This window comes from Abramis brama (assembly GCF_963993115.1).
Source record: "Abramis brama genome assembly, chromosome: 8".
In the NCBI taxonomy this organism is placed as follows: domain Eukaryota; kingdom Metazoa; phylum Chordata; class Actinopteri; order Cypriniformes; family Leuciscidae; genus Abramis; species Abramis brama.
Genome location: NC_139970.1, coordinates 13,084,182 through 13,097,274, shown reverse-complemented (window position 1 = coordinate 13,097,274; position 13,093 = coordinate 13,084,182). Strand labels below are relative to the sequence as shown.

At 37.7% G+C, this 13,093-nt stretch overlaps 1 protein-coding gene across 4 annotated transcripts in view; it reads right to left on the bottom strand.

Annotated features, from left to right (window-relative positions):
• fmnl2a (formin-like 2a) overlaps nucleotides 1-8,219 on the bottom strand; it is an 87,301-nt gene extending 79,082 nt beyond the window's left edge. For all 4 annotated transcript variants that reach the window (XM_084123268.1, XM_084123270.1, XM_084123269.1 and 1 more), the window contains exon 1: nucleotides 7,789-8,219. In XM_084123268.1, the coding sequence (XP_083979394.1) occupies nucleotides 7,789-7,902 (114 nt within the window). In that variant the 5' untranslated portion in view covers nucleotides 7,903-8,219. The remainder of the gene's footprint in view (nucleotides 1-7,788) is intronic.
• Nucleotides 8,220-13,093: the final 4,874 nt, after the last annotated feature.

The following is a 13,093-nucleotide window of genomic DNA, read 5'->3' as shown; positions in this document are numbered from 1 at the left end:
ATTAGGTATTTTATTATCTAAAATCAATATTTTTATTCTTAAATATGTCCTCAATGGTGTACAAATACCTCTGCCAATGATCTGACTTATCCTCGTAAACGAATAATTTATTATCTTTATATACATGGGACGGGTAGGTCCACGGAGGCTTCCATGTAGTTGAAAAACCGCCATCTTGAAAAACTATAATAGCAGAGAGGGACAAAAAGTACTAGGCCAACGCGTTTCCACAACGCATTTTCGTTCAGAGCCAGCGTCACGTGACTGAAACCAGCAGAAACGGAGGAGCAGAGCAGTGAGAGGCGCTTGTCACTGCCCCGGCAAGTTTAAAAGGCTGCACTGTACGGTTAGTCACAGGATAAGGAGTCCTCGTCGTACAGTGGTGAATGCAGGAGAAAGCTTTCAAAAGAGACGCTGAAGTTGCCTGCTTTCTTCTCGACAGGTAAGTCAATGTTACGGTCTTAATTACAAGCTTTTTTTCATTGCTTGATTGTGTACTTTATTATATAGACAGACAGTAGAACTCGATGAAGTGCTATTAAAAGACATCCTGTCATAGCTTTATGGTACGTAACGGCTACCGTAGATGCAACACGCATTTGAAAAAGTGAGGCGCTGGAGAGCAATATTCGTTTGAATGCAAAATACAATTTCACCACTAGATGGGAGAAATTCCTACACATTGTCCCTTTAAGCAATCATTTGATTTGAATGATTATGACATAATAAAGAAGAACATCTATATTAACCCACTGATTAAAACAAGGTCTCTTGATCTGTGAAAATCAGTCACAAAATCCAATTTGCTCCACCAGAATCCTTTAAGAGGCAGCACTGCAGAAATGTTGTTACCGCAGCATTTCCATTGAAGGATTCATGGAAAAACTACTGCATTTTTACAGATATAAGTCATTTCTTTCAGCCCAATGAGAAACGTTAGACGGTAAGCCAGCACGTGACTCATATTAGGGGGCTTGGTGGTCTAGATTTTTCCAGCTGATGGGAAATCCAATGTCTGACTTTACAATGGTATATTTACAGTAGAGACACATTGCATAAAATGTGTGTAAGACGAGGTAGACAAACACCACGATTCACTTATAAACAGAGCCATCTGTGCATGGGTTTAGTCAAGCTCATGAGGTCATTTTTTAAAGGGTGAAAGTGATTGTCATATTATTTTTTATCTTCTCTTTTTAATCTTGAATTTTAGAAAGCAAAATGACTTGGTTCCATCAAGGTTAGTCTAGTGTTTTGAAACAAGGGTTATCTTGTTGTTTCTCAGATTAATTACTCACGGCTAACCTGGCAGTCTTTTTTACAAGCAATAAACTTGCATTGTGAGACACATTCCTCTTTAAAGCCATAGTGAAACCCATCATCGTTCTTTACCTTGCAGAAATGGTGAACAGCCGCGTGTGACTGCTATGGAAACCACACCAATGCCCGGCAGCGCATTCGAGTCCGGGAGCTGTTACTCAATCGCAAACATGGCTGCGACTAGGTTTTACATTTAAATAGAGACATACACCATCTATCTGAATACATCCCAGCCAGAAGCAAGATTAATTATTGTCAAACTATTCTCAAAGAAAAAAGACTTTTGGATACAGTTTGAAACTGATACCAAGGATTCAACAAGCAGCAAGACACAGTACCAACTAAACTCAGTACAATTATTGAATTTCTGTAACTAAAACACTGACTGGAAATGGATAAAAAGTGAAGTGTGTAGTTTTACAATGTTTAAATATTTTCTCCTATTCCAGTGTAATGAGCAACTACTGTATAATAAAGTCATAGGTTTATTGCCTCTGAAAAGTGTGAACACTGTGGCACTATCAAAACATCCAAACCAGCCCAACGCAGCAAATTTGACTTATGGAGTAAGTTTAGTGAGGGACTATACCTGTTAATTAATAACACCATGCCCATTTGTTCCACCAGACCTGTGAATGACTTACTTATAGTTGCCTCTGGACGTGATACACGTGAGGTCACATATTGGCCCTGTCCCAAATGGCACACTTCATATGCACTTTCGGTCTTGTGGACTTACAATGGCTGCCGCGTGCGCGTGACCGTGTCCCATTTGTCATTTTAGGTTTCAGAAGGGTTCTCGCGAGCGCCCCCTTGGCCGACGAAACTGCGGACTCATAGGAAGATCGCAAGTGTTTAGGGTGCCACTTGGGACATGGCCAGTGTGTTCTTGTGACATCTGATTCCAGAACAGTATTGCAGCAAGATCCATGCAACAAGATTAAGGAGATTTTCTTAGTGAACATTAGCTAGACACTGCCTTCACTGTATTATCCAGCTACTGGATTAAACCAGCTACTGGAGACCCAGGCAGTGTCTGAAAACTTAGGCAGCTGACTTGTTGCCTCGCTGACTTATCAGGCAATGACTTTGTAGGCATCATTTGAGCATGAAGGTTCCTCAGGAAACTGATTTCAGACTTCAGAGGCAGCGTAACGGTTTAATGATCTACAGCAAAATAGAGAGCTTTGGCAATAACTAAGCAAATATTTAATTTCTACAATAGTAATTTCTCACTCGAAATGACATCAGAAGTGGAAAACTTTGGTCAAAAACATACATTTACACACAAACTGACCACCAACCACAACTTACAGATGCCATCTTTATTTTTTAGCTCAACTGTCACAGAATGGAAAGCACAGGATTGTAGAATATCAAAGGCAGCGAAGGATACATCTATGCTGCCTTCAAAAATCGATCAGATGAAGGAATCTCAGAAGAGAGGAAGTTAAGCTAACATTGGATTAGCTTTGGAACATTGGACGGGCCTTGATGCCTTCCTACCTTGGGATGCATCTTTCAAAGGCAGCATTTTTAAGTTTTCTAACGCAGCCCCACGGTCATGCAAAGTTTAGCTCAAACACACCTGAACCAGCAAATCAAGGTCTTCATGACCACTTTGACCACAATCATTCTGATGTTTTTTTTTTTTTTATTGACTCATTTTTAATTTGAAGATTTTGTATATTTAATTCTGGTGTTTATTTAATGCATATTTCTAGCACAAAATTTTGGGTTGAAATCTGCATTTTAGACAGAATTAGACAAGTTGTAAAACGTGGATAATTAACATTTTCAACAAACTTTTAGCTAAGATCAAAGTTTGACCTAAAAGAACCTTAAACATACACAGAATCTCTGACTAATGTCAGGAACTAACTATTGGAATAAAAAAGTGCCAACACCACAAAACATTACGTGCTGAAAATCGTTCTGACCCAGTTGGACCCAAAACATCTTTCCATCATAAAGCAAGCTAAGAACACAGCAAACAGCTACTTATGAAGTCTGAGAGCTTGTAAGAAGCATCATAAAAGCAGTTTAAGAAATATCACCTGTGCTGCCCAAACTAGCATGCACTTACTTGAACTTTATGTAACTGTTACATTTGGTCACCACAGAAATGACAGTTTAGCTTCAAAAGATTGCTAAACACTAGCTTAATGTATATACATTTCTCCACTTGGCTTATTGCAGGGCTAAAACATGTAAATGTCCAATTGTACTCTAGGCATTAGTCTGTGTGCACTAAGTTGCACTCTATCTATATACAGCAACTGCACAAATAGTTATAATTAAGAGTTGTATTGTTGTTGTAATTGATCAACTTGAACCCAGTGGAAATTGCAATGCAAATCATGGCTTGTGGCCCCCAGAATTTAAAGATCAGACCCTCTTCTTATATCTACTAATCATCATATTTTCCTCTCAGAATGACCTGTGGATGAAAGCAGCACTCAAGCAGAAGTCGTCGTTAAAAGGACCTTTCTCACTCAGTAAGGCAAGTACTGGAAGAGGCCGTGGATTGGCACACACTAGGGCTTTAATAGCAATAAATACCACTCAAAGCTGTGATTACCGTGCTAAAGTGTTCCTAATGCCTCAGCCAAGAAAAAAACGCATGATCCCTATGTGCGCCCGCCAGTCTCTGACAGGACACTTTTCTCAGGGAGACGTGTGCTCTATATTGCTGATAGTTTGACTGTACATGAGGGCTTTTCAAAAGGCTGTTTTATAATCAGTTAAGCATAAAAACATGAAATGGCCTTTTTAAATCTTCATAAATTCAAATGTACTGATTTAAAGTGGCAACTAGAAAATTCACAGGTTCGAAATGTTACCTACATTCGTATAAAAAGTGCCCATAAACCATTAACACAAAAATACTCTGTATTTTCTATTGACAAAAAAGATCTAGGAGTAAACGGCTATGTTGGAGAAAGAATTGAACATCTAGGAACTTCTATCATTTAAAACCTTGCATGAGTATAATGTGGAAAAATATATACTTATTTCCAAATTTGCATATCACTCTGCAGTTATTTAGTATACATTTTATATATAAACAATCACAGAGCCAATATTTGCTATATAGTATATATTGCTTTATGTGAGTGCACTATATGCAGGTAAAGTTAGATGTACTGTATATCTAACTTTAAATAAATCTTTGGGCAATAATGTGGTTTCAAATATCCTTCAAGTCAAGTTGAGATTTGCCATATCACTTTATATGAGTGTACTGTATGTATGTGTTATGTTGGATATACTTTCTGTTTTCAGTTAAAATGGTGTTGTGTTAGCGGCCCCTAAGTTAATAACTAATGATCTTTGCAATGGAAGTGAATCAATCAAAAACTTACTTTAGCTGGACAATAATTTTATCCTAGAGCTGCTGTAAAGACAAAACAATCTCTGTTACTTTAATTTCCATTATCACTGTTAAGCTCCTTTTAAAGGTGAACTAAGTAACTTTTTTTACCTTAACTGAACAGCTTCGGAGTCATTGGAATGGTTATATTACTTATTTCGGGTTGAATGGTGGTCGTTTCGCACCCCCCTGGTGCCCGTGAGCGGAAAATACGCACTTGCAACTTTGAGCCGGCGGGCCGCCGGCCGCCGCGTCAGGAAGTCTCGCGTGATATCATGTCTCGCGATGTAAACAATTGCTTTACGGCCAAAAGAAATCTGCTAATATGCGGTCATTATTGCGCTCCCTCACGCTGTTTGAACCCGAATGAAGAAGACGTTTTAAAGAATGTCCCATCTGCTTTGATGTCGTTGATCTATAGCCTCTGGTGTCTGAGAATCACCAACGAGTTTTTACAACAGTGTTGTCAAATATCTATTCCGAAGCTGTGGGGGGAGCTCTAGAGAGAAATCTGCGAGCAAAAAGCGAGAATACGGCGAAGAAATCCCGAAGCTACTGAGTGCTGCTTTAAACAATCTATATTGTTAAAAGCGAAGAAAAAAAAAAGCCGATAACCGAAATATTGGCCGATAAATCTAAATTAAAATTTTTATATAATTTTTGAGAGCCTGATTACAAAAGCAAAAGTCTCATCATTTTGCAAGCACACCATTAGAATTATGTTCTCATTATAATTGTATGTAGTCTATATGACAGACTTGCGCTGCACGTTGCACTTAACTCTATGTTCCTTTTTTGAATTGATTCCAATCATATTTCAAGCAATTCAAAAACATCATGGAGAACAGTGCACATCTGAAGTGTCTCAGCTGAAGGAAATAATACATTATTTCTCGGTTAAAATGTATCAGCCACATTTTCGTATCGGGCCAATAGCGATAACATTAAAAATGATCATATATCGGCCGATACCGATATGACCGATATTACCGATGCGAAAATATCATAGTTACTATAGTGTAAGGGTTTATTTTGCAATAATGACCATCTTGCTCTACATTATCTCTAAATGTAATATATTTAACTTTAGCATTAACATTTTTAGTTTGATTATTTTTTATTTTTTATTTTTTTTGAGTGAATGATGGACATAGTACTATAACTTTGTATTGTACTGTTACCAATAGTTCCACACACACACAAAAAAGGTTATTATTCATAAGGAACAGATCATAATAGCTAGTCAAAACAATGGCATAAGCTCTGTGTGATATGTATCAAGACCATGAGAGGCAGGTGATCTAAAACCCAAAGATTAGGAATAAGAGCTTCCAATCTGCTCTAAGCAGACAGTGACGTCAGCCATGACAGACCAGGATTCATCTGCCCGTGACTCGGAGCAATTACCATGACAAGAACACTGTGACTACTATTAAACGTCCACAAATAAAGACTCAGAGAGAGGAGGAGGTGGCCAAACGAGTAGTTTGGTAACTAATCGTTTGGCCTCCTCAATTGGTAAAATAGCCACATGAGGGCCTGTAAAAAAAAAAAAGAGACCGAACCAACTCCCTATTCTTAGGGACTGACTGAACTAGCTGCTTTCCTTGAAGAAAACTACACTCTGAATAGTGAGTGTGAGAGTGTGCGTTAATTGAAAGGGTTTGTCTAGTGTTTAGTGAAGCATTAGGTCTGACCTACATATGTCCCCATAAACCCAGGCCTTGCAGATGGCCAGAACTCAACACACACAGCACACTTCAGGTAGCTGCATACTAATCAAATACATTCCTTGCATTCTTCAGTCAAAGGATTGTAGATTCCAACTTCATGACACCATTTCCTGTGCCATATTCCAGTCAGCATTATGCTAAAAGAACTGGGTGAGTAGGGAATGTTTGGAAACTGCTGTTCTAGACAGAGGCACATGATGCCAGAGTTTAAACAAATTATGACATGAAGTAATCTGTCTTGACAATGGCCATTTAATAATTAATATTAAATAACAAACTTATTTGTATTACACAAATGGCTATTTTATTCTCTGGAAAGCATTGGTGGAAGTGTGTGATAAGCAAACTTTCCCAAGACAGAAGAAAGACAAACAATCTAGATCACTCAGTCAGGACAAAATATCTTTAAAAAAAGATTTTACATATGGTCCCTCAGCAGCTTTTTCAGCCCCTAAGACAGGGCCATTATTAACACATTCATGAATGAAGTGACATTAAACTGAAATAATAACAAACACAAGTATTCTGCTTTTGCTCTATCATCCAAGATTAAGTTATTTATAATAGGTTACTGAACATCTTTAAAGTAACCCAGAGAGACACACCTGAATATCAAACATTACCACACAAACAAAAAAGTTAACAAAAAGTGCCACAGCTTTTTGGAAATTGTATCAATGTAGTACCATGGTAGTATTTGAAGTGCCAGTAAATAATACTATGGTATATGAATATGATAATTAAATTCAAGTACTGTTGTATTACCATCTGATACCATCACTCTACCATGGAACCGTCCAAGGCCAGTTATATGACTAATAGAATAGAATAGAATAGAATAGAATAGAATAGAAGCAAACTACAAAAGAAAAGTAAACATCTCTATATGTCTACAAAACGGATCCATGTACTTTTGAAAGTAAGTAAATAAAATAACTACTACCAAGTTTAGAATATAATAAAATAAAATAGAATAACAGCAAACAGTATAATGGCAAAGTAAACATCTCTATATGTATACACAACGGATCCATATACTTTTGATTGCAAATAAAAAAAAGTACAACTATACCAAGTTTAGAATAGAATAGAATAGAATAGAATAGAATAGAATAGAACCAAAAAAATACAATGGCAAAGTAAACTTCTCTATATGTCTACAAGACGGATCCATATAGCCTACTTTTGATTGTAAATAAATAAAAGAACAACTATGTTAATAGAATAGAATAGAATAGAATAGAATAGAATAGAATAGAATAGAATAGAATAGAATAGAATAGAATAAGGAAAGTGAAATCTGAAAGTGCATATTTCTTTCAGGTTGTTTGTCTGATCATTTTTAAGATCATTATTACAGACCAGAACGAGCGCAAATCTCTCCTCCAGCTCCGCCGGCTCGGGCATGGGCAGTTTGAGGGGCATGTGGTGTCCTCGGGGGTCCGTGTGTTGGTTCATACTCCCAGCGTTCCCCATCTCTCCTCCAGTATTACAATCACACTCTTATTCTGCGGGTTTGTCCTGTATGTGTTCCCACTTCCCAGTATCCGTTTACAGTGTTTGTCCGACTTTATCTGAGCTTGAACACTTCATGGAGGTCAGCAGCAGGGTCTGTGAGCAGCTGCATTATAACTCCACACAGGCAACAAGAGCGCACATAACGTGTCCTATTCGCATATTGCACAATGTCCGCACCACTCCCAGTGAGCTTTTCTGTTCTTCATGATTCAGTCTCTGAAACGCACTTCAGCGCACAACTACAGGCGCTGTCGCTTCAACTCCGCCCCGCAAGCGGATCTGCCAATCCTATTACAGCGAAGGCTGTGCTCATGAATAAAACATGAGCTCGTTTGGGAGGCGTGGCTGCTTGACTGAGAAAAGTACTAAACAAGTCCCAGTCCTTGTAAACAATCCTTTGAATTAATCATTTATTTTCTATTAATAACATACACAAATAAGATTAATACAATTCAATTTCTCTTCAAGTTCTCTTTGCTCACTTTGCGTTTTTTTCTGCGAACAATAACATTAGGTTAAAGAATAGCTAACAAACAAGAAAAATACTTTCTCAGGGGGAATTAAAACTGCACAAAACGAGAAAATTGAAAAGTTACATAAATAATTAAAACTCACACAGCTTTTTTATTTAAGATTTTATTTAATTTTATTTATTATTTATCTGTGTCAGGTTTTTTATTAAAATAAAATAAATTAATTAATTAATTAATACAAAATAATAATAATAATAAAATAAAATAATGTAACTGTGGCTTTTTTTCATAATTATGTCTCTAGGCTATATCTCACAGTTTTGTATCGCTAAATACCCAGGGATGTTGATCAGTCTCCCAGAAGAGGAAGCCTGTACATTTATGCATTCATCTGTTAATAGTGAATAGTAGGCCTACTCATAGATGGCTACACCATTTGCCAGCTACCTTTACAACAATCCTTTCATCATTACAGCTCAGCAATGATGGGACTGTGTCAGACTGTATGGTTAAATGCGGGGAAATCTAACTACTTTCTGTACTTTAAGACACATGAGTTTTAAAGCATTCTTCTGAACTCCAAATGCGGCAGGATAGACCAGACTTCATACAAAAGAGAAAAGAGGCAGTCCACAGCTGCTGAAACCTAAGACGCTGAGAGACCCTCGGAGCCCCAAGTGCACTATAAGGACTTATAAAATGCCCAAAATAAAGGAGGAAGAATCAAATCTCTGTTGCAGGACAGATGTAGCTAAATTTGTCTGTGAGCCAGATGAAGGAAGCAATGTTCTTAAACTCCATATACTCCACACAGGGACAGAACACAGAGAAGACATTGTACTGAGTGGCAGAGTGATGCCACCCGTTTCAAATCAGGATTTTGCTGTGACCCAGACAGGAGCTGAACTTATTTGTGCTCATATGTTGTATTAACAGGTTCTCTCAATACTGGGTTTATACGTGCTTTGTCAATTAGGAAACTTTTCTGCCCCTCTAGACTAGAATACTAGAATAAATAAATACATGATTTGTTTAAGGTGAATTGTTATTTTGCATGTTTTATTGCTTTTCCCTAATATTTGTAGGATTGTTTAAATGTTGAAACATATTTTTAACTTCTAAATAAATAAAAAATACATTAAAAAGTGTCAGGGAAATTCTGTTGCACTTTTCTTAAGAAACAAACAAACAAACAAACAAACAAAAAACATTAATTTCCATTGTCCCCAATACTGATCACCATCATACTAAAAATGTAACAATACAATTGATTTCAATACAAAATGTTATATTTTGCTATAATGAGAAGGAGCCATATCTCTGCCAGAGCAACAAAATAATACTCTGCCAGGGCAACATTTTGTGTGTGATAAATATTTATCATTATCGGAGAGTATGTTTATCACATGTAAATATCAAGTTTGATCATATTAATAAAAATCATATTTATTTTATTTTATTTTCATAGTTCAACTCTTCAAACGCAGAAAATGTTATTAGCGAGCACACATACATCACCTAATTAGATCTTTAATCCAAGACTTGTTAATGTTTTAACAAGTCTCATTTAGTTTTATAAAATGTGCACCCTAATGCTTTACATTACTGTTGCAGAATTGTAAAGAGACCTTGAATTTATAGTTTTGACACCACAGCGCCATCTAGTGTGAGAGTATTGCAGTTGCCTCAAAGGATGGGCCAGTTATTCCTTGTTACAGAGTTTAATCAACTTGAAGCGCCTAACTATATTTCAGGATGTCTACAATCCCATTAAGAAATATGAAATTTCTCATAAATAATAAATCTTATTTTACATGTTAGGGTCTATTTCTTCTATATAACCAAATACCACTTGATTACTTTATTTGTTAAAAATTTTCGTAAAAAGTTTAATGTTATTGTACATTTTATAGTATTTTTTCATTGTGTAGCAAGTTAGCAACTGTTTTATAAAAGCAATGAGGATGCACTGGACCATTACTGTAAACCCGTAATATTTAAAGGCACACTATGTAGGTAGCTTTTTTGTTGTTCAAAATTGACAAAATTTAAATAACGAGTCAGTACATCATTAATACCTCTTTCAAAACATGTTTATGTCTTTTTTAGTCTTTTATATTCCGCACTTTAAAGGGGCATTCCACCCATAGGAACATTGTTTTTTATTGAAAGTGGGTCATATATGTAGTCGAAATGTAAAATACATTTTGAATTTGGTGCCTTCGTGACCGAGGAAAGACAAAAAATAACTTCAGGACGCATTTGTATGAAAGACAACAACTCCCACAATGCACCACATTGCACAGCTCCGCAAGCCACTCCCACTAATCCAGAACAGCGCATATCTGCCTATAAGAGAAATCACTCTTCCGTCTACAAGGCTAGCTATCACCAGAGCTTGAAATTCATTTCACACAAAATGTCTAGTTAGTTGGCGAACTCATTAGTGCATTACTCCTCGTTTGTATTTCTTTCGAAAAGGTGAATTATTGCATGGTACCGGGATGTTCAGTCAGAACATATGCGGTGCAAAACTAGGATAGTTCACAACACAAACGTCCGTGTCCTCGTCTGATTCAGAGATTTCGTCCAGGCGAAATTGTCATCGTTGAAATTCTTTGCCGCAGACGGACTCTATCTCTGTGTTCGTAGTTGCATAGTGAGATCACCGGCGCCACCAGTCCGCCCTAACTCGAGCCAGTATGGGCTCCTCGTCTGCGGCAGGCAGGTCTTCTGCCTCGGCTGCTCTTCGCTATAATGCGGCTTATAAAGGTAGCCACAAACACCTGATTCAAGCATCAGACTTCCGAAATCCTCTTCTTCTATATCATATTGAGTACTCTCCTCCGCTATTGTCATAACTTTACATCTGTCTCCACAGCGCCTGTTAGCTTAGCTTCAAACAAGATGGAGGATATTGCTTTCAGTTTCAGAGAGTAAAGTCCCACCCACTGATCTGTAATAGGTCTGTAGCGTGAGCGGGTCCCGCCCCTGGGAAAGATTGGAGAGATGAGATACTAGTGCTTGTAGTCTCAACAGAAATCCCCCCCTCTTACACTTCCTCCGACAATGACGCAAAATGACGATTTTTGCGTCATTGTGGGAGGAAGTGTAAGAGGTAAATAACGGATTTCTCCCGTCTCAGGGGAAAATGAGAGAGTGTTGCACGACCATTCAATAGTATGACTGGGTTTCTAACAATGCAAAGCTTAGTGCAAATGGGTGGAGTGTCCCTTTAATGACGTAACGCCGTTTTGACTGTCGGGAACAAGTCTGCTGCTCGTCAATTCTACGCGGACTGCAAGTGTTGTGATTAGTCTTCTAGAACCCCTGCCTCGGGTTTCACATGTAATGTGTAATTGCACGTCAATGCGGACAACGAAGCAGAAGTATAAATGAAAACCATTGCGTTGCCTACAGCGTAGAGGATACCGTAGGTTCGACGCAGAAGTATAAATCAGCCTTGCAGTTCGCGTAGAATTGACGTGTTGTTACATTTTTGGAGAGGTGCACGTCAGGATACGCCGAAGGGCATGCGTGCTACACACAGTTAGACGCAGAAGTATAAATTGGGCTTTAAGTCCACAAGACCGAAAGTGCGAAGTGTGTCATTTGGGACAAGGCCTCAGTGTCATGTTATATCAATGAAGCATTTACCAACGCATAGTGAAAAATAAAAAGTTATTTGTGTTAACGCAAATGGGCCATTCTACAGAATTGGTGCAAACTGCTGTCCCACGTCCAAAAAACACATTTAGGGCCCTATTTTAATGATCTGAAACGCAAGTATCAAACGCAAAATGCAAGTAACTTTGCGGGCGGATCTCGGCGCAAATCTAAAATGGGTTGGTCTTAAGTAGCTACATTACTCATACAGTAGGTGTGGATCCAAAACTTTCTGAAAATACAATATGAGAATTAACTGCACAATTACTAGAAATGTGTACCTTGGATATGATAACATTTGCATACATAAAAAAAAAATGGGTGGAAAAATAAACATTTTTCAAGACGTTTCCAACTTTGACTTTAAAGTAGTTCTGTAGAATGACCCATGTTGCTGATTATTGCCTCTCATTCACTTAAGTTAAAGGGATAGTTCACCCAAAAAAGAAAATTAGCCCATGATTTACTCACCCTCAAGTCATCCTAGGTGTATAAGACATTCTTCTTTCAGACAAATACAATCGGAGTTATATTAATAAACACCCTGACACTTCCGAGCTTTACAGTATAATGGCAGCCAGTGAATGGCCATTTCTGTTTTGAAATGTGTATCTACCCATCATGAAAGTGCTCCACACGACTCTGGGGGGTTAATAAAGGTCTTCTGAAGCGAATCAATGAGTTTGTGTAAGAAACATATAAATAATTAACACGTTACAAAGTAAAATTCTAGCTTCCGGCCACATGCAGTCTACTTATGCCTAAAGAGCAACTTATGACGTCAGAAGTAGCGTAGTGCGTCGTGGCGTAGCGTAAATATGAGCAGTATGACGCATTACTCGCACAAGTTGCACTTAGACTTAAGTGGAATCCATACAGTATGCTCGTTTGGCCGGAAGCTAGTTATTTTACTTTATAAAGTTTTAAATATGGATATTTTTCTTACACAAACTCATCGCTTTTAAAAAAAAATATAACTCCGATTGTATTCGACTCTGAAAGAAGAATGT